The sequence below is a fragment of the Eschrichtius robustus genome, chromosome 15 (assembly GCF_028021215.1).
Source record: "Eschrichtius robustus isolate mEscRob2 chromosome 15, mEscRob2.pri, whole genome shotgun sequence".
Lineage (NCBI taxonomy): Eukaryota > Metazoa > Chordata > Mammalia > Artiodactyla > Eschrichtiidae > Eschrichtius > Eschrichtius robustus.
Genome location: NC_090838.1, coordinates 35,038,801 through 35,065,658, shown reverse-complemented (window position 1 = coordinate 35,065,658; position 26,858 = coordinate 35,038,801). Strand labels below are relative to the sequence as shown.

The 26,858-nt window shown below is 36.3% G+C and overlaps 1 protein-coding gene across 4 annotated transcripts in view; it reads right to left on the bottom strand.

The window, feature by feature from the left end:
- The window catches only part of EML4 (EMAP like 4), a 159,734-nt gene that overhangs the window by 22,834 nt on the left and 110,042 nt on the right, over nt 1–26,858 (bottom strand). For all 4 annotated transcript variants that reach the window (XM_068564015.1, XM_068564016.1, XM_068564013.1 and 1 more), the window contains 9 exons: nt 23,210–23,279; nt 22,043–22,153; nt 19,800–19,895; nt 14,174–14,308; nt 13,924–14,059; nt 6,271–6,422; nt 5,055–5,180; nt 4,838–4,969; nt 4,042–4,109 (listed from right to left, as the gene is read on the bottom strand). In XM_068564015.1, the coding sequence (XP_068420116.1) occupies nt 4,042–4,109; nt 4,838–4,969; nt 5,055–5,180; nt 6,271–6,422; nt 13,924–14,059; nt 14,174–14,308; nt 19,800–19,895; nt 22,043–22,153; nt 23,210–23,279 (1,026 nt within the window). The remainder of the gene's footprint in view (nt 1–4,041; nt 4,110–4,837; nt 4,970–5,054; nt 5,181–6,270; nt 6,423–13,923; nt 14,060–14,173; nt 14,309–19,799; nt 19,896–22,042; nt 22,154–23,209; nt 23,280–26,858) is intronic.

Below are 26,858 nucleotides of genomic sequence, written 5' to 3'. Positions count from 1 at the left end.
TGAACTCAAAATAAATCACAGACTTAAACGTAAGAGCTAAAACTATAAAATTCTTAGAAAAAAACCATAGGAGTAAATCCTGAAGACCAAGAGACAGAGGAAGAATAGATAAATGGGACTATATTTTTATATAGTAAATTTATATAAATTATATAATTTTTATTTAAAACTTTAGTGCAACAAATGTTACCATCAAGAAAGTGAAAAGACAACCCTTGGAATCAGAGAAAATATTTGCAAATCATGTATCTGATGAGGTACTGTGTCCGGAATATATAAAGAGCTCTTACAACTCAACAATAAAAAGACAAATCAATTCAAACATGAGCACAGGATATGAATAGACATTTCTCTAAAGAGGCTACACAAGTGGCCAATAAACACATAAAAAAGATACTCAACATCATTAGCCATCAGAGAAATGCAAATCAAAACCACAATGAAAAAGTGCTTCACGGCCACTAGGATGGCTATAATCAAAACACAGGCAATAACAAGGGTTGGCGACGATGTGGAGAAATTGGAACCCTCATACTTTACTGGTAGAATTGTAAAATGGTGTAGCTGTTGTGGAAAACAATTTGGAAGCTCCTCAAATGTTAAACATAGTTAATTCTACTCCTTGGTATATACCCAAGAGAACTGAAGACATAAGTCCATACAAAAACTTATGTATGACTATAACTCAAGTGGTTATTCAAGGTATATCCACACAATGGAATATTTGGTGACAAAGGGAATGAAATGCTGACACATGCTATACAGCATGGATGAACCTTCAAAACATTATGTTAAGTGAAAGAAACTAGTCACAAATGACCACATATTATATAATTCTATTTATATGAAATGTCCAGAAGAGGCAAGCCTATAGAAACAGAAAGTAGATCAGTTACTCAGGGCTGGAAGCGGGTGGGAGCAATGAGGAGTGACTGCTAACGGGTACAGGAATTCTTTTTGGGTTAATGACTGTGTTCTGAAATTAGCTTGTGATGAAGGCTGCACAACTCTGTGAACGTCTTAAAAACTACTGAATTGTATACTGTAAATGGGTCAATTTTATGATACCTGAATGATATCTCAATAAAGCTGTTAAAAAGACTCCTTACTATGTGAGGATTAGCAATGTTAAGGAAGTACTATGTCCACTTAGGGCCATGCATTGAATTTTCTCCCCTTAGAAATATTAGTAACATATTCTTTTAAAATGATAATTTTTTTAAATCACTGTGATAATTTATTCACACTTGTGCTTACTTCTTTTTAATTTTTTTAAATTAATTAATTTATTCATTTATTTTTGGCTGCATTGGGTCTTCGTTGCTGCACGCGGGCTTTCTCTAGTTGCGGCGAGCAGGGGCTACTCTTCGTTGCGGTGCGCGGGCTTCTCATTGTGGTGGCTTCTCTTGTTGCGGAACATGGGCTCTAGGCACACGGGCTTCAGTAGTTGTGGTACATGGGCTCAGTAGTTGTGGCTCGTGGGCTCTAGAGCACAGGCTCAGTAGTTGTGACACACGGGCTTAGCTGCTCCGCGGCATGTGGGATCTTCCCAGACCAGGGCTCAAACCCGTGTCCCCTGCATTGGCAGGAGGATTCTTAACCACTGTGCCACCAGGGAAGCCCTTACTTCTTGACTACAAGAAGTAGAAGATTTCTACATATGGACATGAAGACATCTTTAAACATTTTGCTAGTCACCTTTTCTGGATCATGAACTATTTGGACACATGTTGTATTAAACTAACAACAACAACAACAAAAATCCTTGCCCTAAGTGTGACTTTTTTCAGGCTTAGGTTCAGTGATAATAATCTGAATGGCTACATTGAGGAATTTTCTGTTTTAGACAGTACAGCCACATATTCACAGATCCATGTAAAAAATAATAAAGGAGAAAGTTCTCTAAGAAACAACAGACTAACCAGATGTGAAACCAAAGACAGGAATTAAGTATAAAACGAACACTGATAACTACATCTCCCCTAGATTTTAAATAATCCCCAACTCCACACCAGAAAGGATTTTTTTCCACTTTTTATTTAGTTATCATATCACTCTCATTCATAAGGTGTTTTCTACTCACAACTCCAAGAGGAAACAATTGGCTTAGCTTTAGCTTAAGTCACTTAAATTAAGTGACTTTTCCTGTTAAGCTTGTTAATGATGACTTCACAGTAACACTAAATGTTAGAAAGTAACTTCAGTGCGTTTAATCAGATCAGTTTTTTCCTTACAAATTGGGGCAAACTGTATTTATGTGTATGTATATATTGTACATTCATCCAATGAAGTGGTGAGTCTTAATGATTCAAGTCCTTCTAGCCCTTACTACTCCACTTGGTGTTTAACTCCTTCTTATACACAGTAAATGCTTTTAAAATACTATGTCAGCCAGTGATTTAACCTTCAAAGATAAACTTTCCTTATAATATTTCTAAGTAATGCTACAAACACGATAAGCACATCTCAAAGAGTACTGGTGGAGTAGTGGAAAGAGACAAGCTTTGGAACTATATAGAACCTGAGTTAAATCCCAGCTCAATCACAAGTGATCGAACCTCTATGGATCTTGGTTTCCTGTTTGTGCAAAGGAGATATTAATGAACATTTTGTTGCATTCTTGTGAAGACTTAAAGTACTATATGAAAAGAATTTAGTACAAGGTCTGTCATCAGATACTGAATACATGGTAGCTCTTATTCTTACTATTTCATTGATTTTAGCATTTGTGATATTTGTTCAGCTGCCCCCAAAATAGATCCGACCTGCCATATGCCTGTTTAGTCCAAGTAATAATCTATTACTGACATGTATTTTGGGAAAATCTGAGATAGTAAAGCCGTCTATATTTGCAAGTTATCACCAATTACTCTCCCAAGCAGCCTAATTCTAAAATTCCACTATTTCAGAACCACTCAAATAGCACCTCTGGTTACATGTCCACATTTCAAAGTTTATCTTTACCTTAAAGATCTGTTTTTCCATGATTCTGAGCACTATATATGAGGAGGATTTTGAATATGTTTTGACTTTCTAGAGGTATTAATTTGTATCCAACAGCCAAAGGGGAAAACTTGCTACAAAAAAACTCTACATTGTTAAATTTAGTTAGAATTAAATAAACTGGCTGATTTGAAATATTTGTTACATAAATAAAAATATTTATATAAGTGTGTTCACAATATTTTCACCTTATTAGAAATCAGCATTCCACATTTTCTATGGGTTTAACTTTTGAAAATTGACTTTATCTTTTTCCTCTGCCTCTTTAAAAAAGAAATTAAGTTATTTGTGATGAGGGCTACTTACCAGCAGAGGCAATAAAAAGGACTCAATTAAAAAATACAGATAATAAATATATATTACCTAATAACCTTGGAAAGGTACTATACAATGTCTGCAAAGATAAGTAATTAATAATGATTTCAGGAAACATACCTTTATTATCTACCTGTGTAGCATTTAAAAAAGAAAAAAGCTATAGCACAAACAAAAGCTCAACTGGGTTATTTCAGGTTCAATTTCCTTCCCTAAAAGATAATGAACAAGGAGAGAAATTTTCGATACCACAGAAAATTTCACAAAGGAGGTCAAGTCTGCTGAACTGTCACCTTCCTTAATGAAGACTATTCTGACCTCCCTATTTATCGTTTTACAACTGCACCCCTTCCAGATCCCTCTTCCTATGCTCAACCCTCCCCCACCATAGCTCTTCATTTGCTAACTTAATTAGTTATAATGCTTATTTTTCATTCTGCCTCTACCCCTGACACACACTAAAATGTGGGCTCCACAAGGGCAGGGATTTTTGCTTTGCACTCTGATGTAGCCTGAACACCCACAATAGTGTCTAACAAATGGTAGGTGCTCAAATAATTATTGAATGATTAAATGGGTATACATAACAGAAAAGAACAAAAAGCATAAAACTGTGCCACTTAAAAGATTAATTTTCCAGATCAGATAGAGAACATTCCTGAATAATGGTTAAACATCCCACCACTTAGATTACTCAGCTCACATTTCCCTTAAAGACCCTACCTGCCTGAGTGCGTTCCTATGGCCACCACTGTGCCACTTGGATGAAAATCTGCACAGTGTCCTGGTTCCTAGAAGAGAGACAGACAACTGTTGGGGAGTACATGAGAAAGTCTCCCTAGATCTATGGGAATAGTGGCAAAACATATTTGAAAATAACTTGTTTCACATAAACATGGAATCTCAATCAACTTTACTGTAGCCAATGGTAATACCACATGGGCTTCAGAGGAAAAAGGATTTCAGAGCAGGAAGGGGACATGCTGGCAGAGTGGTGAGGGGGAAGGACCACCAGCTTGTGGCTAGGCAGTGGAACAATAATAAGGATAATAACAAACATTTGTACAGTTCTTTAGAGTCTGCAAAGAACGTGTATACACCTTTTAGGCTAGAAAAGGTGGAAATCTGGGTGGGGTAGGGAGAAAACACAGTAAGAGGCCAACTCAAAAAGAAGAGAGCAGAATCTGTTAGTGGGCAGTACTTACTGAACCCAACTGCACCACCACCAGAGACCCAAACATATCCGTAACAATTAATACTCCATAAAGATGTGAAATATTTTTTATTTTTACTACTGAACCTGACAGAAAAACTGAGCTTCTGTCCTGTTAATTTGCTACTTTGGAGTGGGTTCATGTACTTTGTGACTAAACACTCTCCCTCTGCCCCTTCCCCTTTACTGAACTATAGAAATACACTTGGTTTTAACCAATGCTGAGTCCTATTTGCTTTGCGGCTACCATCTGCCATTTTAGGGAGGTTCTGTGGAGAGATTATAATCACATTCTGCTTTACTCACATCTACGAGCCTGGTCCATTCCAGCCTGTGTTCCACCGAGTTCCACATGCACACCTGTCTGTCCTGAGCACATGTCAAGAGCAAATCTTTGAAGGGATGCGTGGCAAGACCCCAAAGCTCATCAGTATGACCCTGAAAATGAAATACACCCACTGGTATAAGAAGCAAAGGGTATCATCAAAAATACTCAGTTAATGGTTAAAATCATACAGCTTACCTGTACTTCTATTTGGAAGCCATCATTAAACGTTCCCCGTAAAATAAAGTTTCGTGATGTGCCTACCAAAAATTGATCTGCCTTTCCTTCTGCTACAGCTCTGATTGTTCCATACTGATCAGGAACCTAAAAAAAAATTTGTAAAGTCACCATACACATGCTAACATGCATTAATTACTACCTGAAGACCGTAGTTATAGCTGTATGCGATTATGTGGTAATAAATGACAGAATTCCAAATTTGAAAGTAATAAGGTAATCTTATACTAATAAATTATTTGTTCAGACAATTACGTTTTATTACACAGAAGTTATAATGCATTAACAACATTCTTTGGTTCAATTTTAAATTCATATTTTTATATGATTTCAAGAGTTAAGGATTAGGAGTAGGGAATAAAGGAATAAGTTCTGATAGATCACATGAAGACTGTGATCTGGTTTTGCTACTTACTGGTTATATTATTTTGGTTAAGTCATTTAGCCTGAGACAAATTTCTTTATCTATAATATGGGGATATATCTTCTTGGAAATGAAACCCAAGAGCAGTACTATCAGAATCCTCTTTTTTAGAGAAGCTTTTGTCTACAAAGCATGTTATGAGTAGAAAAGACTGAGCATAAATTCAAAATTTAAGTCACCAACAAACAGAAGCAATATTAAACTGAGTGAATTGCCTTTGCTCTGGCAATCATTGACTAAAATACTATTCTTAACCCATTTCACTTCCTGAGATCTCAGTTCAATTAACAAACTTTCACTGAGCACATAATACCTGTCAGGTTTTATGGATACACTTGGTTCATGCAATGAAGCAGACACATACATAGATAAATAGCAATTATCATTAAGCCCACTGTTATTATTTTCAAGTTTTAAAATTAAGCTGGTCATTTTGTATACCTTGGAGTAGGATATAGTTTTCAACGAATGTCTGTTAAATTTTAAATTTATATGCTTATATTTTTGGGTCACTAAAAAAAAATCTCAGAAATAAATAAGCAAGTTAATTATTCTGCTGATTTTTCTTATTCTTTCAAACTATTTTGTTTAGTGAATAGTCCTTTTTTGTTTTTGTTTATTTTGAGGGAATGAAATGACAAGAATGTGCACCAAATTTCCCAGAAAAGTGTAAGTTATCTCAATGTGGGACAAAAGACATGAGTTTAAAGGGTTTAATATTTAAAAATTTTTATGTTCCGTTTTCATCCTTACCTCTATTTCTCTTTCAGGATTCAGATCATGATCCCACAGAATTATTTTTCTGTCTTTCCCGCCTCCAGTTAATAACATACCATTTCTCATCTGACAAAGTGTGAACACACTGCCATCATGAGCTTTGATTTGTTTGCTGATCTGATAAACACCTAATATGATGAGGAGTAAAATAAAAACATGAGTGATAACATTTTCCATCAGATTTTAAAGTCTTTTTGGAAGAAAACTTTAGCAGAACTGTAGAGTGATTGCTGAATGACTCAACAATCAGAAACCTATTTTCAGCAAGTCTTCTGCAAGGCAGGGAGTAAAGCTTTAATATAATCTTTTGCATTTATGTCAGTAATCAGTTACTCTGAAAATATTTCAAAATACATTCTTACAAAAAGGTAGGCTAAAGCAGTGATAATTCCACAGACAACAGAGGGTATATTAGCCTCAGAACTTTACTACCTTTTATAATCATCTTACATGGTAGTTAGGGTAGGTATTATTACTCTTCTGATTTTAGAACTAAGAACATAGGTATAGAATTGGCTTAGCCAATACGGTAACACAGTTAGCTAGGGACAAAGCTGTGACTAGGACTCACGTCTCTTTACTCGATGTTCTTTTACGTTTGCAAAAAAAGCCTTCATTTCCTCTAGAGGCAACAGTCATGATATTTAACATTTAACCACTGCTGAACTGAAGGACTTCTGCTCTGTCAGGGATAATAACCCCTTTTATGTGCTGAGATACTGGGGAAGGTGTGGGGCAGAAGAGGCACTGGCAGCTTGCAGCAGTGGCTTTTGACCAACCAGAAAAGTATTTTAAAAACTGATCCAGCCACACCAATGTGATAGCTGAATGACAGCCCAGTTTTCTTGTATGCCCTCAGCACTTCACAAGTACCCAGGAAGGGACAAGGCAGGTACGAAAATATAATCAGAGCCTCTTTCTTAAAGGTGAACATAAGATTTCATGATGCCTTACTCAGACAAACTCTTCATTCAGCTAGTGAAGCTGCTAGAGTAAGAGAAAAACTTTTTAGAAGATGACAGCTTGCAGAATTAGTTACCAGGTTCAAAATGGCAAGGTAGAACCTGGTTTAAGTATGACCAAAGTCAGTTCATAAATACACCTTAGATCCACTGGAAATGAAAAAATTACAAGTTTAAAAATTGTTCAGTGGGGGGCTTCCCCGGTGGCGCAGTGGATAAGAATCTGCCTGCCAATGCAGGGGACAAAGGTTCAATCCCTGGCCCGGGAAGATCCCACATGACGCGGAGCAACTAAGCCCATGCGCCACAACTACTGAGCCTGCGCACCTAGAGCCTGTGCTCTGCAACAAGAGAAGCCACCCCAGTGAGAAGCCCGCTCATCGCAACGAAGAGTAGCCCCCACTCGCTGCAACTAGAGAAAGCCCGCGAGCAGCAACGAAGACCCAACGCAGCCAAAAATAAATAAATAAATAAATAAATAAAAATTAAAAAAAAAAAAAAAAGAGTTCAGTGGGGAAATGGGTAAAGGTGGTTAAAGGTACAAATTTCCAGTTATAAGATAAATAAGTTTTGGGAATTTAATGTACAGCATGGTGACTACAGTTAACAATACTGTATTGTGTATTTGAAAAACGTTGCTAAGGTAGTGCATCGTAAAAGTTCTCAGAACAAGAGAAAAACCTCTACTATATGAGGTGATGGGTGTTAACTAAACTTATTGTGGCAATCATTTTAAAATATATACATATATCGGGGGCTTCCCTGGTGGGGCAGTGGTTAAGAATCTGCCTGCCAGTGCAGGGGACACGGGTTCGAGCCCTGGTCTGGGAAGATCCCACATGCCACGGAGCAACTAAGCCCGAGCGCCACAACTACTGAGCCTGTGCTCTAGAGCCTGTGAGCCACAACTACTGAGCCCACGTGCCACAACTACTGAAGCCCGTGTGCCTAGAGCCCGTGCTCCACAACAAGAGAAGCCACCGCAATGAGAAGCCCACACACCGCAACGAAGACCCAACACAGCCAAAACTAAATTTAAAAAAATAAATGTATTTAAAAATAAAATGTGAATTGTAAAAAAAAAAAAATTTTTAAATATATACATCAAATCATTTTGTTGTATACCTTAAACTTACACAATGTTATATGTCAATTATACCTCAAAAACCTGCAAAAAAATTGTTCATTTTCTAATAAAATTGTTCATCAACTTTAAATGGATAAACAAAATGTGGTATTATTCAGCCACAAAAAGCAATGAGGTACTAATACATGCTATAACATGGATGAACCTTGAAAACATTAAGCTTTGACTAAAAGTCACAAAAGACTACATATTCCATGATTCCATTTATATGAACTGTCCCACACAGGCAAATCCACAGAGACCAAAAGCGACAAACGGTTGCTAGGGACTGAGGAGAGAGAGGAATGGGAAGTGACTCCTAATGGGCACAGTGTTTCCTTTTGGGATGATGAAAATATTCTGAAGTTAGTGGTGATGATTGCACAACTCTGTGAATATATTAAAAATCATTTAATTGTACATTTTAGAAGGGTGAATTTTATGGTATGTGAAGTATATCTCAGTAAAGCTGTTATTGAGATTGTTCATTTTTACTCATCTATTTGAGCTGCCATTACATTGTTAAAATTAAAATTTGTAGTTTTGGTATCCTAAAAAAAAATTATGCTATAGCTGACTCTCAGAATTACTCAGTGTGAGGCTGCTAGTGGTACAAATACTTAATAGATGGGTATATTTGGCAGGGAGAAAGGAACGGGCTTGCCTACTTTGGAGTAGGGCTTGCCTGATTCAGCAAAGCTAGGAGCAGAACTCCAACTAACTTGCTATTCAGGTCAACTGCCTCGGCTCACATCAACATTCATCACCTAAAAATACTTTAAACATTGAACAACACAACTGTGCCCAGTAGGACAGCCAGCCAATTATCTATCATAGCTCTGATGTGACCAAGAGAGTAAGAACATCTGAGAGATGTGAATTTTCTGAGAGTATTGCTGGCTTTGTTTGGGCATTTAAAAGTGGGGAAAAAAGTGGGGGCAAAGGGCTTATTTTTCTCATGCATGGTCAAATTAACAAGAGTAATCTGAAAGTACCACGGTACCATGTAAGAAATTACAAAACGCAGAGGTGTGGCATTTCATAGCTCTCTATCAGAATGCAGGAAAGTGAAATACAGTTTCTCTATTTTTAATTCAGTTTTCCCTACTTCTAAACATGACAAATACCTTGTTAAACACTTAAGATCTTCCTAGAAAAATGGAATCTTAGAAAATAGAAAAACTGAAGAACAAATGCTCCATCAAGAATAAAAATACCCTATATTAGTAATCAACACGGTGAGATACCCACTTTCTACCTCCCACCACCCCAGGATAGTTATTTCCTGAGGAGGACCTATATTAATTTAGCTAAAAATATGTCTGTGCTTTAAATTTAAACAAGTTACCAAAGCTTGCTTTAGATAGTATTTACCCACAAAATAATTTATAATCCAAGATTTCCTTCTCATGGGTCTATATTTCTGACACTTTAATTTAAGCCAAATAATGTCTGAAATACCTGCCAAGAAAAATAATTATCCTTGTATTAAAAACCTATTGTACCTCCAGGCACAATCATGGCCAAGTCTATCCAAGCTTACTTGCAAATCTCCCCTTTCTTCTCAACTCTAGCAGAAACAAGCTTCCGTAAAAAGCAAGTTTACCTTAACTGCCAAATAAAGATCCTTTGGAGGGCTTTCTGTGCCTGTTTAACTATAGAATCAAATATCAGGGAGACTTTGAAATTTATGTTATATTCTTAGCAACGCGCAAATGGGTCCATGTTGATTATTTGGAGACCAGGTAAAATGGTAGTGTTTCTTAGTTTCTTAAAGAAACTTGGCAAAGATTTCAGAATAATGAACATTTTAATGGTGGTGTTGATACTCTCAACTTCCCCTCCCCCACTTAAAGAATTATGAATTATTTCATATAAGAAAAATTCTGAACTATTTCCTGTATGTAGGAAATAATAAATACCTTATATCCACATAAGAAATAGAAAAAACTGAAACAACCTAAATGTCCATAGATGGATGAATGGATAAAGGAAATGTGGTATATATATACAATGGAATAAAAAAGAAGGAAATCCTGCCATATGCAACATGAATAGACTGTGAAGACATTATGCTAAGTGCAAAAAGTCAGACAGAGAAAGACAAATGCTATCAACATATGATCTAACTTATATGTAGCATCTAAAAAAAATAAACTCACAGAAACAGAATAGACTGGTGGTTGTCAGAGGCGGGGGAGGTGGGTAGAAGAAATGGGTGAAGGTAGTCAAAAGGTACAAACTTAGAAATTTAACGCAAAGAGGGTGACTACTGTTTACAATACTGTAATGTATATTTGAAAGTTGCTAAGGGAGCAGATCTTAAACGTTCTCATCACAAGAAAAAAAAACTGTGAGGTGATGGATGTTAACTAAACTTATTTTGGTGATCATTTTGCAATATATACGGATATCAAGTCATTATGTTGTACACCTTAAGCTAGACAAGGTTATACATTAAAAATGTTATAAAACTGGAAAAGAAAGAGAACAGAAAATAATTCTTTGAAGAGTCCTGTTAAATTACACTTAAGGTAAGGAAAAAATGGTTTGGAAGCAAGAGAGCTCCTTATGAGGCATAAAACACAGTTTTGGTTTGTCTCCTATTTACTAGAATAAAAGCATTAGCTGTGAAATTATACTTCTGCAATCCCCCAAAGTCCCTTTTTCAGATGCAATATCACAGTATAGTCAAATTTTGGTTGATAAAGACTGCCATGGGCACAGAAATATCATATTAGGGAATATGCAAACTGGATCAATCTACTGAAATTTTGGGCAAGAATTTAAAAATGGAAACTATGAACATCTGTTCTGATCTGGGCTTACACATTTATTTCACTAAACTCACCAAATCCTTTCCAGCCATATTTACATACCTCAAAACCCCAAATATAAAGGAAGAAACAAAAAAATAAATAAATAAATAAAGGAAGAAACAAAATTCTCAGCAAGTTTGCCCAAAATAGGGTCAATCATGTAGCAAATTTCATGCGCCCAGCAGTTTACAAGATTAGATTTTCTGTTTTCTGTTCGTGCATATGCAGATTTTCTCTGCACAAAGGCTAAGCCACAAGTTTTTCAGATGAAAACCAAAATAAAAACAACTTCTGAACCCCTCCCTGCCTCTCACCTCGAACATTAAGGCTAATGAAGGGTGTATTTATACCCAAACTCTGCTCAGAGTGGTAGGATAATATGTCAACAATTTAAGTCACTGTTTTGATAATACTGTTCCTGGCATTTCTGATACTGAAAAAAATGTGCCCAGGAAAAAGAAAAGAGAGGTAACTGGGGAGGGAAACTGATAGTACTGTTCTTTCTTTTTTCTTAAGAATCCTCAACCAGGAGCTTCTGGGTTGGTGAACACAAGGGGATTCGGGGAGAGTGGTACGCCTGGGGAGGGCATGTAGGTTCTTGGCGGGCCCTTTTCCCAGGCCTTGCCCTGGGCATTTTTTCCATCTGGCTGTTCCTGAGTTATCTCCTTTTATCATAAACTGGTGATCTACTTTACACTGGCTACAGCGCTCAGGCCAGGTGTCAGTACTGGAGGGAATTTGGTGTCCATACACCAAAAAGTCTGTTGCTATGTTGGGAAAAGGAGAAGAGAAAGGGAGGAAACGTACCACAAATGTAGTAATTGGGACTATCTTTCTATATTACAGATAACTATGTTAACCAACAGCTGTTAAGAAAAGGTCCTTGGAACCATCCTTTTGTGAGTTGATATGGATAATTTTAATCACTAATTATTTAGAAAATAATACCTCTAAATTTGTAGGTCTTTGGTTTTAGTATTCATTTATTATAATAAATCCAATTCCATAGGCAAGTCAAAGGTTTCAGCTGCATTCCAACAAGTAGAATTCTGAAGTAATGGAGTCTGATTATGTGATATTTTACTATATTACTATTCTTATATTATCCATTAACAATAAAAACTTCAAGTTTTTAACAGGGAGCCACTTTTACTGAGAGCAATGTCATCCTGCATGACCTCCACCATTTAGCCACATAAGATCTCAGGATAGAATGTAGGCTATTACTCTTTTTCAAGGACAAAATCTTTCTTCTTACGCCCAAACCAGTTATTCTCATCTCTCTCTCTAAGATTTTTAGTCTTTTTTCCACCACAATACCCATTTTACTCTCAGGTTTTAGGCAACCTTAAAAAGACTACTGATTGATTCTAGTAACTTTGCCTTCCATTCCATTTTCAACTGGGATTCTAAAAATTCTCCATTATTATTTTTTTTAATACATTTATTTATTTTTGGCTGCGTTGGCTCTTTGTTGCTGCGCACGGGCTTTCTCTAGCTGTGGTGAGCAGGGGCTACTCTTCGTTGCGGTGTGCGGGCTTCTCATTGCGGTGGCTTCTCTTGTTGCAGAGCACAGGCTCTAGGTGTGCAGGCTTCAGTAGTTGTGGCTCACGGGCTCTAGAGCGCAGGCTCAGTAATTGTGGTGCACTGGCTTAGTTGCTCCGCAGCATGTGGGATCTTCCCGGACCAGGGCTCGAACCCGTGTCCCCTGCACTGGCAGGCGGATTCTTAACCACTGTGCCACCAGGGAAGCCCAAAATTCTCCATTTTAAAACTGGCTATTCTATACTTAGCTGTTCTACGGCCTTAATGTTCTATTGAAATTGCAAGCTCCTTTGGTCTTTTCTTGGTTCTTATTCTTCTTGATCTCCCTATAGCACTGAAACTCCTGGGAATTCTCTGCTTCTTTGTTCAGGCACTAAATAAAAAGTTCTATCTTGCTAACTTTTTTTTTTAAATCTCACTTCTGTAACCCTTGTAGGCTCTTTTCTGGTCATCTAACTGTGGGACTAAGGATCCTTGGCCTCACAGCTCTTCTCTCTTCCATGGTGAACTCAACCAGTTTTTAGGATTCTTGTGGATAACTCGGAAAATCTGTACCTTTAATCCCTATGTGAATTTTCATCGGCTTAGTATATATTAGTTTTAATTGATAAGAGGAACTGCAATTCAGTACTATTTTTTAAAATTGTACTTCCTTCATGCTAGCTGTCTCTTGTTTTTGTTAACACATGACAAGTTTATTCACACTATCCTGGATGCTTCACGTTCATAACCATCTTTCTCCCTTAACTTACACTGATCCCTAACTGGGATCAAAGTTCCATATCTTTTGTAGTGTTGCACATCCATTATGGCTTAACAGAAATATCATTTCTTCTATGAAGGCTTCACAAAATACTGAAGATTGGGATGACTTCTCTCTTAATCTTTATGGTGTTTAATTAACATGTATCTGTATCATCTCTAATTATTTTGTATTAACCTCCTGGAAGGAAAGGTACAGTATAGTCAAATGTAGGTTACATATGCTTAATAAATGAGTAAATAATTTGAGATTTAAAAAAAGACTGTCATGAAGAACCTTAAAAACAAAATGTATGTTGGTGACTCTCATACTGTCTCCCTGCAGCTCTCTCTCTCCTGGTCTGGGTAAGAGATGGGACTGCAATAGCAATATGAGCAAACTGAAAGGAATGACTTTAATATGAGAATACTGTACCTTTAGGCCCTTTCCCAGGTGTGGGTTCTACAGTAGTTTTGCTCCATATAAGTATGACTCCACCTGAGTCTCCAGTAAGAACATCTCCATTCCCCAAGAATGTCAAACACTGCACAAATTTTGGTTTTTCATATTTCTACAATGGAACAATGAGAATTTTCAGTTTTCCCTTTGGCATGATGACTTTAAGCTTACTCAACAATTAAAAAATTAAAGTTTTATAATGAAGTTATAACATTCTGGTCCTTACCCCAAAAACTCCCTGTTTTCTTGTTAGTGAATTGCCACTCCAGGTCCAGAAAAAAATGTGAGATTTACCACAGGTTATTATGGTATTTGCATCTGTTGGATGGAATTCCACAGCCAAAACAACTTCATTTGTTGTCTGTGGAAAGAGAAATAAAGCTTTAGATGAATGTATATCCTTATCTCCATTAAGTACCAATTACAGGTACTGATAATCAAAGATAGGGAAAATTTTTAAGGAAATGCCTTTCCTTCAAAGTTCTATTTTCCTGAAAAATTTTAATAATAGATTTTTAGAATAATGACTTAAATTTGATGTCCTTATCCTATTATATCATCTTTTATGCTATCTATATATAATACCTCTGCACTAGGAAGACATTTACACGAATTAGTTTTAGGTTGTTTTAATTTCTTGCACATTCAAGGAAAAGTATGCTAAAACTAGCAAATGAAAGAGCAATGTACATGCTGTCTTAAAGACATTGCCATTTTGGTCTTAAAAAAAACAAACCAGTCTTATCTTTCTTTGTACTATACTATTGACCATTCATTCAGGAAAATATTACTGATTTAGAGATTCATCCCCATGCTGAAGACATAATAAGCAGATACAGAATGGTCACTACTGATTCCTACAGAATGAAACAACAAAAAACAAAGAGCTTTTATGCTCTTTCCTCAAAAAAAACCTAGGAAAGGGACCTCATTAAACTTAAAAGCTTTTGCACAGAAAGGAAACCATAAACAAAACGAGAAGACAACCCACAGAATGGGAGAAAATATTAGTAAACAATGCAACCGACAAGGGATTAGTCTCCAAAATATACAAATAGCCCATATAGCTCAGTATCAAAAAAACAAACAAGCAAATCAAAAAATGGGCAAAAGAGAAACAGACATTCCTCCAAAGAAGACACACAGATGGCCAAAAGCCACATGAAAAGACGTTTAACATCGCTAATTATTAGAGAAATGCAAATCAAAACCACAATGAGGTATCACCTCACACCAATTGCAACGGTCATCATCAAAAAGTCTACAAATAATTAATGTTGGAGAGGGTGTAGAGAAAAAGGAACTCTCCTACACTGTTGGTGGGAATGTAAATGGGTACAATCACAGTATGGAGGTTCCTTAAAAAATTAAAAATAGAACTACCATACGATCCTGCAATCCCACTCCTGGGCATATATCCAGAGAAAACCATAATTTGAAAAGATACATGCACCCCAATGTTCACTGCAGCACAATTTACAACAGCCAAGACATGGAGGCAACCTAATGTCCATCAACAGATGAGTGGATAAAGAAGATGTGGTACATAAATACAATGGAATATTGCTCAGCCATAAAAAAATGAAATAATGCCATTTGTAGCAACATGGATGGACCTAGAGATTATCATACTAAGTGAAGTCAGACAGAAAAAGACAAATATCATATGCTATCACTTATATGTGGAATCTAAAAAAATGATACAAATGAACTTATTTACAAAACATAAACACTCACAGACATAGAAAACAAACTTATGGTTATCCAAGGGGAAAGGTTGGGGGAGGGGCAAATTAGGAATTTGGGAGTAACATATACACACTACTACATATAAAATAGATAAACAACAAGGACCTACTGTATAGCACAGGGAACTATACTCAATATTTTGTAATAACTATATGAGAAAAGAATTTGAAAAAGAATACATACTGTGTGTATATATATGTGTATGTGTGTGTCTACATATGTATAACTGAATCACTTTGCTGTACACCTGAAACTAACACATCATTGTAAATCAACTATACCTCAATAAAAAAATAAATATATAAAAAAGTACACTACTAGGGATGTAATGTACAACATAATAAATATTATTAACACTGCTGAATGTTATATACGAAACTTGTAAAGAGTAAATCCCAAGAATTCTTATCACAAGGAAAAAGATTTTTTTTCTATTTCTTTAATTTTCTATTTATCTGAGATGATGGATGTTCACAAAACTTACTGTGGTAATCAGTTCATAACAAATGTAAGCCAAATCATTAAGCTATACACCTTACACTTATACAGGGCTGTATGTCAATTATATTTCAATAAAACTGGAAGGAAAAAAGAAGAAAAGGAAAAGATAATGTGTTAATAACAAAGCAAAATTAGTCACCTCTCTTCCAGAATTGGAATCTTTTAAAAACTGATTCAACAGTCCTTAGTTTTCACTTGGAAAAAATCAAAACTACTCGACGGTTGGATCTTATGCCAAACTGATTTAATCAAGGATTATAAAGCTAACTATAAATATTCCCAAGTACACAAACCCATGGTTCCAGTGGTAAGATATTCAAGATATAAACTGAATAATCTATGAAAATAAATCACTTTGGGTATGAGTGTGGCCTTACAGGATATTTTACTTTAACTTTTTATTGATGTATACTATATAATCAGAAAAGCTCACAAATCCAGAGTACATAGCTTGATAAGTTTTCACAAATTGAACACACCTCTGTACAGCATCTAAAGCAAGAAGCAGAACATTACTAACATCCCAGAAACGCCCCAGATCCCTTTTCTACTCACTATCCCCTCCCACTGCTGAAGTAACCATGATCCTGATTTGCAGCAGCAAAGATTAGCTTTGTCTGTTTTATTTCAATGGAATAATACAGAAGGTATTCCTCTGTGTCTAGCTCATTTTATCAACATTACATTTGTGAGATCCACAAATGTTGGTGCATATATTGTAATTTGTTCATTCTAATTGCTGTATAGTATTCCTTTGTATGGAAAGACCACGTTATTGATATATCCATTCTCTTATTGATGGGCATTTGAGTAATTTTTTCTTTTATTTTTGATTACTTGTTTTTTGGTCAACACATGTATATACTTCTTTTGGGTTTATACCTAGAAGTGGAACAGGATGGGTCAGAAGGTATGCATATGCATGTGTTCAACTTTACTAGGTAATACCAAACAGTTTTCCAAAAGGGCTACACCAATTTACATGACTAGCAGCAGTATACGAGAGTTCCAGTTACTTTACACCCTCACCAACCTTGGTGATTTTGTCTATTCTTACTGATTCATATTTCCACATATATTCAGCTTGTCAACGTCTATAAAAATCATGCTGGGATTTTGACTATGTTGAATGTATAGACCAATATGCAGAGAACTAACATCTTTATGATACCGGCTTCTATCCATTACTACTGTATAATCCTCCAATTATTTAGGTCTTCTTTAATATCTGTCAATAAGGTTATGAGTTGCCTTACTGAATTTTAAATTTACATAAATTAACAAGTAATGTATTAAATCCCCAATCCTTGTGACATAAGCCAGGACAGAGCTTATCTACAGAAGAATAAAGTTAACACACAGGGAGAAGCTAAGAGGGGTGACAGAGAATCAGTGATCTAGTCCCTGAATCAAATCATTCCTGAGGCAAAATCTCCCTCTGACCTTTACTAGAGGTTTTCTTTAACTCCCTAAACATGAATCAATAAACCCTCGTTAAATTTGCTTTAGTTGTTTTGAAGTCGTTTGCAATGAAAGAGTTCTAATATAGATATTTGGGATACAGAGTTGAGTGAACTTGCTGACTGACTGGGTGTGAAAGTGAGGGAAAAGGAATCATGAATGATGGCCAAGTTTCCAGCTTGAGCAACTAAGTGGAATGTGATGTTAGTCACTGAGAGGCAAACTGGTTGGGGGCTAACAAATATGATTAGTACAGATTTGGACACATCGCTTGTGACTTGCGGGATGAGGCATTCAAATAAAGATGTCCAGCAGGCAAACAAGAATTGCTCTTGCTACTCTGGGCTGGAGTTAGCTGATGTGGGACATGGCAGGTAGTAACCAAGGCCATGGGAACAACAGGAGCAGCATATGATATCAACAGAAGACATGGGATGTAACTCTCAGGAACACCAACACCCAACGTTCTGGAAAGGAGATCCAGGAGTGGCCACTAGGAGGAAAATCATAAGACTTCATCTGGTAGCCTTTCCTACAAAGGACCAAAATTCACATATTTCACTTCGGTGTAACTTCCCTATGTTTCAATGTTAAATTACTCTGAATGATGGCTGAAAGACAATCTATCTTCATTTATGTTTTTTAAAGTCTGAGGTTTCCTGACACCCTGTATTCCTTTCAAGTACAATCTAATCTACTCTACTACTTTCAAAAGATTAACTTATACTATTTAAAAGAAAGAACCTCTTTTCATCCAACAAGCTGAAAGCTTGAAGCTTACACAAAACTAAGAGAGAGCACAATTGAAGAGGAATGTGACGTTATTTAAGAGTATAGCAAATATGTCATAGGCTTTTAAAAGCCATCCTGTCGGGGCTTCCCTCGTGGTGCAGTGGTTAAGAATCCACCTGCCGGGATTCCCTGGTGGCGCAGTGGTTGAGAATCTGCCTGCTAATGCAGGGGACACGGGTTCGCGTCCTGGTCTGGGAAGATCCCACATGCCGCGGAGCAGCTAGGCCCGTGAGCCACAACTGCTGAGCCTGCGCGCCTGGAGCCTGTGCTCCGCAACAAGAGAGGCCACGATAGTGAGAGGCCCGCGCACTGTGATGAAGAGTGGCCCCCACTCGCCGCAACTAGAGAAAGCCCTCGCACAGAAACGAAGACCCAACATAGCAATCAATCAAGCAATCAATCAATCAATAAATCTTTAAAAAAAAAAAAGAATCCACCTGCCAATGCAAGGGACACAGGTTCGATCCCTGGTCCGGGAAGATCCCACATGCCGTGGAGCAGCTAAGCCCGAGCGCCACAACTACTGAACTTGCGCTCTAGAGCCCACAAGCCACAGCTACTGAAGCCTGCGTGCCTAGAGCCCGTGCTCCGCAACAAGAGAAGCCACGACAATGAGAAGCCCACGCACCGAAATGAAGACAGCCCCCGCTCGCTGCAACGAGAGAAAGCCCACACGCAGCAACGAAGACCTAATGCACCCAAAAATAAATTAATTAATTAAATAAATTTTAAAAAGTTTTTTTAAAGCCATCCTCTCACTTTGAATCCCTTTGAAAGCCTGTCAGAGGGAGGCCATTTCTGAGCCATATGAATGCAGTTGCAATGCTAACCTCATTCCTCTCTTACAAGTTATAGCCTGCTCTAAACGAAAGGATTAACACTATTCTATAGCAACTATAAAGGCTGTAGCATTTTATTTAATAATCTCATAAACATAATTAAAACCAAAAAACTTATCATTACATATGCTTTTCAGTTATGTCAGCCATATTCCAAAGGTTGAATTTTTCCTTTAGATTTTCTAATCTTTAAAGATTGAAAAAAATAACATATTTTGTTAAAGAAGAAGAAGCCAAGTAGAGTATACAGTCTTAACTTTGAGATTACACATCCAACTACTTTGGCATTTCAGTAGTACAATGTGTCTGAAATATCACTGAAAGTGGTTGAAGCTGCTTGACTACTGTATCTTAAAACTGACTACCATAAGAATAATGACAAATCAATAAATTTGATGAATTTGGCCAGCTGGTGCTTTCTTGAAACCTAAGGATATGCAATATACTTCCAAGGATTTACAAAACAAATAATGTATTCTAAAAGATAATACACAATTAAAATGTTTTTACCTTTATTTCTGCTCCTTTTGATTTCTTCTGCCAATCCCATACAGTAAGCATATGTTCATTGGAGTCATCGATAACACATAAATGAACACCTGAATCCTAAAGAAAAGTCAATTTAAATAGGCATTTAAAAATTTTCAGATAAGGCTGACTTTCTAAAAAGAAATACCATATTATTAAAACTGCCAAGTTTAAGATAATCCAAAATCCTTTAAACTCATGGTTCCTTGAAATATAATGAATATACTATTTACTAAGACTGTATTTTCTTCAGAAATACAATAAAAAGTCTTAAAAAATTTTTTTTCCATTTCTAATTTTTTCCCCTAGGTTGATCTCCACTTGCTATCTAGCCACTTCTATTATTCAGAGATAGCAAATAATTAATTTGGAGGATACCCTAGTCCCTTCTGCATCTTAAAGTATTTTCTGCTTTAAAGTAGTCTGACTGCATTTAAAGTATTTTCCTTTGAGGTAGATGTGAAATGTATATAATTCTATAACTTTGCTCCTAAATTTTGGTAGTTTGATAGAACAAGCTAAAATTAATGGCTATTTTAAAGTTTTCCTATTTGTTTTCCATGATATACCTGAGTTACATTAACATGAATAAACAAGATAAAAACATAACTAATGCCTCCCAGTTTAAGAAAAAGAACTGTGGATGATACTAAAAGATTATTTTTTTTCTAGTAGCATTTGTAGTATATGCCTTATGATGTCTATGGAACAAAGAAATATTGTGGTGATAAGTGAGAGGTACCGAGGAAGGGCAGAGCTTACTTTCCTCTTTATCTTTCTTTTATCCTGTATTGGAATGATCATCTAAATGAGGAAAAGTCAGAGTGTGAGGCAATCCAAGATAGTCTTAACACTGTAACAATGGTATCAACAAGATGACAACAGTTCCTGTTATAGAGATTTTGGGGGGTAAAAAAGGTAGTAAAAGTATTTCCCTTCTGTCCTCTCATCTCCTTTTCTAAATGCCTTTCTCCCAATTCCTGACTCATTATACCCCTTGACATTCAGGGCCTGCAAGTAAAGTTCCTATATCCACCCAAATTGATCTTTCTGCTCTAAAAATGTCCCTTGCTCCTCCATGTCCCACAAAACACCCATAATCCAGAATATAGCTGCTGACTGTAGGAACTGAAGAGATAATATGAATACATAAATATATTCTAAAGCATGAATGAGGCCCAATAAAATCTGGAGGGATATTTGTATTTGAAATTAAAAATTATGATCCTAAAATAAAGAAGTTTTCCTGTATACTCTATAATAATTACATATAATTCAAGAATAAATAGAATGTTTAAGTGAGCAACATCTTGTTTTATTTTCCCCAAAATAAAGTCTCAAGGCTTAGGTAAGATGGCTGAACACTGAATTTTAAACTTAAATTTAAAATCATGCTGTCGGGGCTTCCCTGGTGGTGCAGTGGTTAACAATCTGCCTGCCAGTGCAGGGGACACGGGTTCGAGTCCTGGTCCGGGAAGATCCCACATGCCGCAAAGCAACTGAGCCCGTGCACCACAACTACTGAGCCTGCACTCTAGAGCCCACGAGCCACAACTACTGAAGCCTGAGCGCCTAGAGCCTGTGCTCCCCAACAAGAGAAGCCACCGCAATGAGAAGCCCGCACACCGCAAGGAAGAGTAGCCCCCGCTCGTTGCCACTAAAGAAAGCCCGTACGCAGCAACGAAGACCCAACGCAGCCAAAATTAAATACATAAATAAATTAATTAATTAAAAAAAAATCATGCTGTCATCAATTCAGAACCAAAACAATTCATGATTTTAGTGAACACAAAAGGTCTGATTGTTTCCTTTACTCCAATATGACATTAAGAAAAGACAATACTTGTGGCAGAACTGGCCAAGTTTCACGTCTGTACATTTTCTAAATAAAATAGATCTCCATGATTCAAGCTGAAGCAAAAGCACATCTTATTGCTTGTTTCAATTTTACTATGCTATGTATGCATTCCTTTAACCATTTCCTGCTATTACATTAGAATCCTATTTTAGGACAGAACAAAGTAAGTATAATTAAGCGAAATATCCTGGATCCTATCTAAACCAAAGTACTTTAGCACTTAGGTTAAAATGCTGGCCATTGTTAAGCAATAGCTAACATCTAATTTTTCAATTCAATTATCACTATGAACACAGACACAAACAAAACTGAGCTTAACTTCTTTTCTGTGTCTTTGTGCAGCTGGCTAACTCCCTTAAATACTTACTGCTTTTGAAAAATCCAGGCATCCTACTCCACGCTCAAAAGTTCCAAGTCCAATAATCTGCAGTGTAGATAGACTAACTGAATCCCACACTCTGACATGGGGTTGCAGGGGCTGCAGAAACAAGGGGAAAAACACAAGACAGCAAGACAACTAGTATTTAGGGAGATGAAAATAAATACCGCTCCCACAAGAACTGTTAACATATGCCCCCAAAGAATCTTGAGCAGGTATTTTCTTCTCATACCATGAAAATAAGGAAATAACAAAAGTGATAACAGTAGCAGCAAATGATTTGAGTATTTACTATGTGTTATATACTATTCTAAGTATATTACATGTATTAATTCATTTAATTCTCACAGACCTATGGGTTAGGTGCTATTTATTATAACCACCATTTAACAGATGAGGAAATTGAAATGGAGATAATAACTTGTCTATAGTTATCCAGCTATTAAAAGGTGGAGTCAGGATTGTAACACCAGCAAATTTGCTCTGGAAATCCTGCTTTTAGCATTACTTTCATTCCTGAGAAAATAATACTTTTTAAAAGAATCAGTGTCCAATAAATTGCTAAGCAAACAGTCCTTAAATAGAATTTACAACTGGAAGGGGTCTTAAAAGTCATCCAATATAACCCCTCCAACTCCTTTTTCTTTAAAGAAACTTTAAGTCAGAAAATGTCATGAGTAGTCATATACATGCTAATCAGTCATCATTAATATTCACTGTTGATCCTTACAAATAAGGGATTTGTTATATAAGCCAATTTAACAGTACTGAATACTAACTGAAAAATTTTAAGTGTTATCATTTCTAGTCATATATAAAATCAAGGGATTCATCAATTTAGGGAAACATTGATAAATTATTCTATGTTTAAAAAAATTTTTTTAACAAGCTTATCAGTTCTCCCATTTTTACAAGTAAATAGTTTCCTTAGGGAGAACACTTATTTTTTTTTGAAAAAAAATGTTTACTTTGACTCTCTTTTGTTTTTTTGGAATGTTATTACATCCTAATATTTTTTTCCCTGCTTACACTAGAAATCCCTTAATAGTTAAATTTTAAGAGAATAAAATAAATGAGTTATGGTTAAAATTACAATCAATTCCATTCTAATATCAATATCACTAGGTACAGAATGCATAAAACTGTGCCACTCACCCTTCCATCCTTATCCACTCCCGCTATCTGTCCAGTTGCAATCCTAATTTTGTCAGGATGTATAGCAAGGCTAAAAAGCAGTATTAACAACAATTTTAAATACAGGAAAGACATAAAACAGCAGAAATATGCCTAAGTATCAACATTTTTCAAACAAATAGTTTTTAATCATTAAAAAAATCTCAACGTGACCCATTTGTTTTATTTTCTTTAGCAAATCAAATAAACATCAATTACCTAAAGGATTTCTTTTCTAAGTTTTCAGCTGTACTACTTCCTTCTTTGTTAAACTGAACAAATTATCAGAACACTAAATCTGAAGAAAATATTTACTCATAATTGTGGCATGATAAATTAAACTGTTCTCATTTGTTCAAGTTCCTTTCTAGTCCTGCACCTAGGAATAAATATTCACATGGTTTTATTACAGTGAAGATGCAATATTGCATTGTGTAATTTTACTTTATTAAAACATAAGCATGGGCTTCCCTGGTGGCGCAGTGGTTAAGAATCTGCCTGCCAATGCAGGGGACATGGATTCAAGCCCTGGTCCGGGAAGATCCCACATTCCGCGGAGCAACTAAGCCCATGCGCCACAACTACTGAGCCTGCGCTCTACAGCCCGTGAGCCACAACTACTGAGCGCGTGTGCCACAACTACTGAAGCCCGTGTGCCTAGAGCCTGTGCTCCCAACAAGAGAAGCCACCACAGTGAGAAGCCTGCACACCACAACGAAGAGTAGCCCCTGCTTGTCGCAACCAGAGAGAAGCCCGCATGCAGCAACGAAGACCCAAAAGCAGCCAAAAATAAGAAATAAAATTTTAAAAATTAATTAATTAGAAAACAGAAACAAAAAAAGCATAAGTACTTTCCCAACTGTCACATAATCCTCATGCATATTATTGATTTAATACCTCTTTCGTCATTTCTATTTTTCTACAAAGGACACGGCAGTCAACATCTTCACACACAGTGCCTCCAACCTTTTAATTAGTTCTTAACACTAAACTCTTCTAAGTTAAACTTTGGGCCAGAAACTTTTAAGTACAAATTAAAAATACTGCAAAATATATGCCCACATTTCTCATGCTAAACATATGAGTGATGAGCAAGATTTTTAAAAGGATGTCTTCACATCCATATCTAGAATTCTTCTACATCTTGCAACCAAGGGGTACGCGCAACTGAGAGTATAACTTTTTTGTTCTTCGTATGTATTGCTCATTACTTTCGGGAAGAGTAGTATCAATTTAAATTGTCATAAATAAAAATGTTTGAAAAGTGTCACTAAAACTTCCCCATATTAAGAATTATACCTTTTAAAATGCCTTGATAATTTGATTGGTATAAATGGTATCAATTTTTTTTTTGGGGGGGCCACTCTGGGTCTTTCTTGCTGCACGTGGGCTTTCTCTAGTTGTGGTGAGCGGGGGCTACTCTTTGTTGCAGTATGTAGGCTTCTCATTGTGGTGGCTTCTCTTGTTGCAGAGCACGGGTTTCAGTAGTTGCAGCACATGGGCTCAGTAGTTGCGGCATGTGGGTCCTAGAGCATGTGGGCTTCAGTAGTTGTGGCTCGCGGGCTTAGGTGCTCCGCAGCATGTGGGATCTTCCTGGACCAGGGATCGAACCTGTGTCCCTGCATTGGCAGGCGAATTCTTAACCACTGCACCACCAGGGAAGTCCAATGGTATCACTTTATTTTCTTTTATTACTAAGGAGGCTAGAGTTTATCAATGTTTCTTTAATTCTATTTTCTCTTACTTAAATAGTTCACATCCTTTATTGTGGTCAATTATATTAAAAGTAATTAAAACCCTAACATTAACATTTTGCCATATTAAAATCCAAAAAAGAGGGGATATATGTATACGTATAGCTGATTCACTTTGCTGTACAGTAGAAACTAACACAACATTGGAAAGCGACTATACTCCAAAAAAAAAATAATAAAAAATAAATAAAAGTTGTGGAAAGAATTTAAATACAAAAAAACCCAATCTTTTAAAACACATTTTAAAAAGTGAAATTGCTGGATTAGGTAATATATATGCATGGCTCAAATATCAAAAGCTATAAAAACACATACTGAAATTCTGCTAAAATCTCATCTACCTCGCTATTATCCCTACTCCCTGCAACCCCAGGTAATCACTGTAATCAGTTTCTTTTTATTAATAATTCTGGAAAAATTTTACATACGTGGAAGCCAACATAAATATTTATCTTCCACCTCCTTTTTACACAAATGGTAGAACACTACACACACATTTTCTTGTTATTTAAATTTTATACTTAGGCGTATGTCTTAGGGATCTTTCCATATTAATACACAAAGACCTTCCTCATTCTTTCTTTTTTAAAAAAATTTTATTGAAGTATAGTTGATTTGCAATGTTGTGTTAATTTCTGCTGCAGAGCAAAGTGATTCAGTTATACACATATATATTCTTTTTCATATTCATTTCCATTATAGTTTATCACAGGATATTTTTTTATTTTTAAATTTTAAAAAATTTTTTATGAGGTGCGTTTTAAATTTATTTATTTATTTATTTATGGCTGTGTTGGGTCTTCGTTTCTGTGTGAGGGCTTTCTCCAGTTGTGGCAAGCAGGGGCCACTCTTCATCGCGGTGCGCGGGCCTCTCACTATCGCGGCCTCCTCCCTTGTTGCGGAGCACAAGCTCCAGACGCGCAGGCTCAGTAATTGTGGCTCACGGGCCCAGCTGCTCCGCGGCATGTGGGATCTTCCCAGACCAGGGCTCGAACCCGTGTCCCCTGCATCGGCAGGCAGATTCTCAACCACTGCGCCACCAGGGAAGCTCCCTATCACAGGATATTGAATAATTCCCTGTGCTATACAATAGGACCTTGTTGTTTATCCATTCTCTATATAGTAGCTTGAGTCTGCTAATCCCAAACTCCCACTCCTTTCCTCCCCAACCCCATCTTCCCCTTGGCAACCCCAAGTCTGTTCTCTATGTCTGTGAGTCTGTTTCTGTTTTGTAGATATGTTCATTTGTGTTGTATTTTAGATTCCACATATAAGTGATATCATATGGTATTTGTCTTTCTCTTTCTGACTTACTTCACTCAGTAAGATAATCTCTAAGTCCATCCAACCTTATTCTTTCTTTATAGCTGCATGATAACCTATAGGTACACCACAATGTTACTAGTCCCCAGCTAAAAGATATTTAGGCTGTTTCCAATCTTTTCTATCACAAATGATGTTGTAATAAATAAGTAATTCTGTACACATATTCTTCTTCTAGTGAAAAAGGCAATATTTTAATCATCTCTAAAAGTTTAACAATCTATATAATATTTTAATAGTCTAATATATATTAGCATAATTTTTTTCTAGATAAAGATATAGTTGCCAGAATAGTACAGACATAGAAGATTTTAAATGTTGGAAAGTAATGAATTTAAGCAATAGATAATTAAAGTTAACTAAGAAGTAGTAAAATTAATTGAGTACTTTAAAAACATGCCAAGCATATAAAAGGAGTTCTCACTTTTTTACAGTTTGACACCCTATGGGATACTTTAATCCTTATTCAGCCATGATTCCCTCTCCCCCCAAAAGCATCAAGTTCAAAATTTACCTACATAAAATAAATCCTTGAGAAATATTTAGTAACCAAT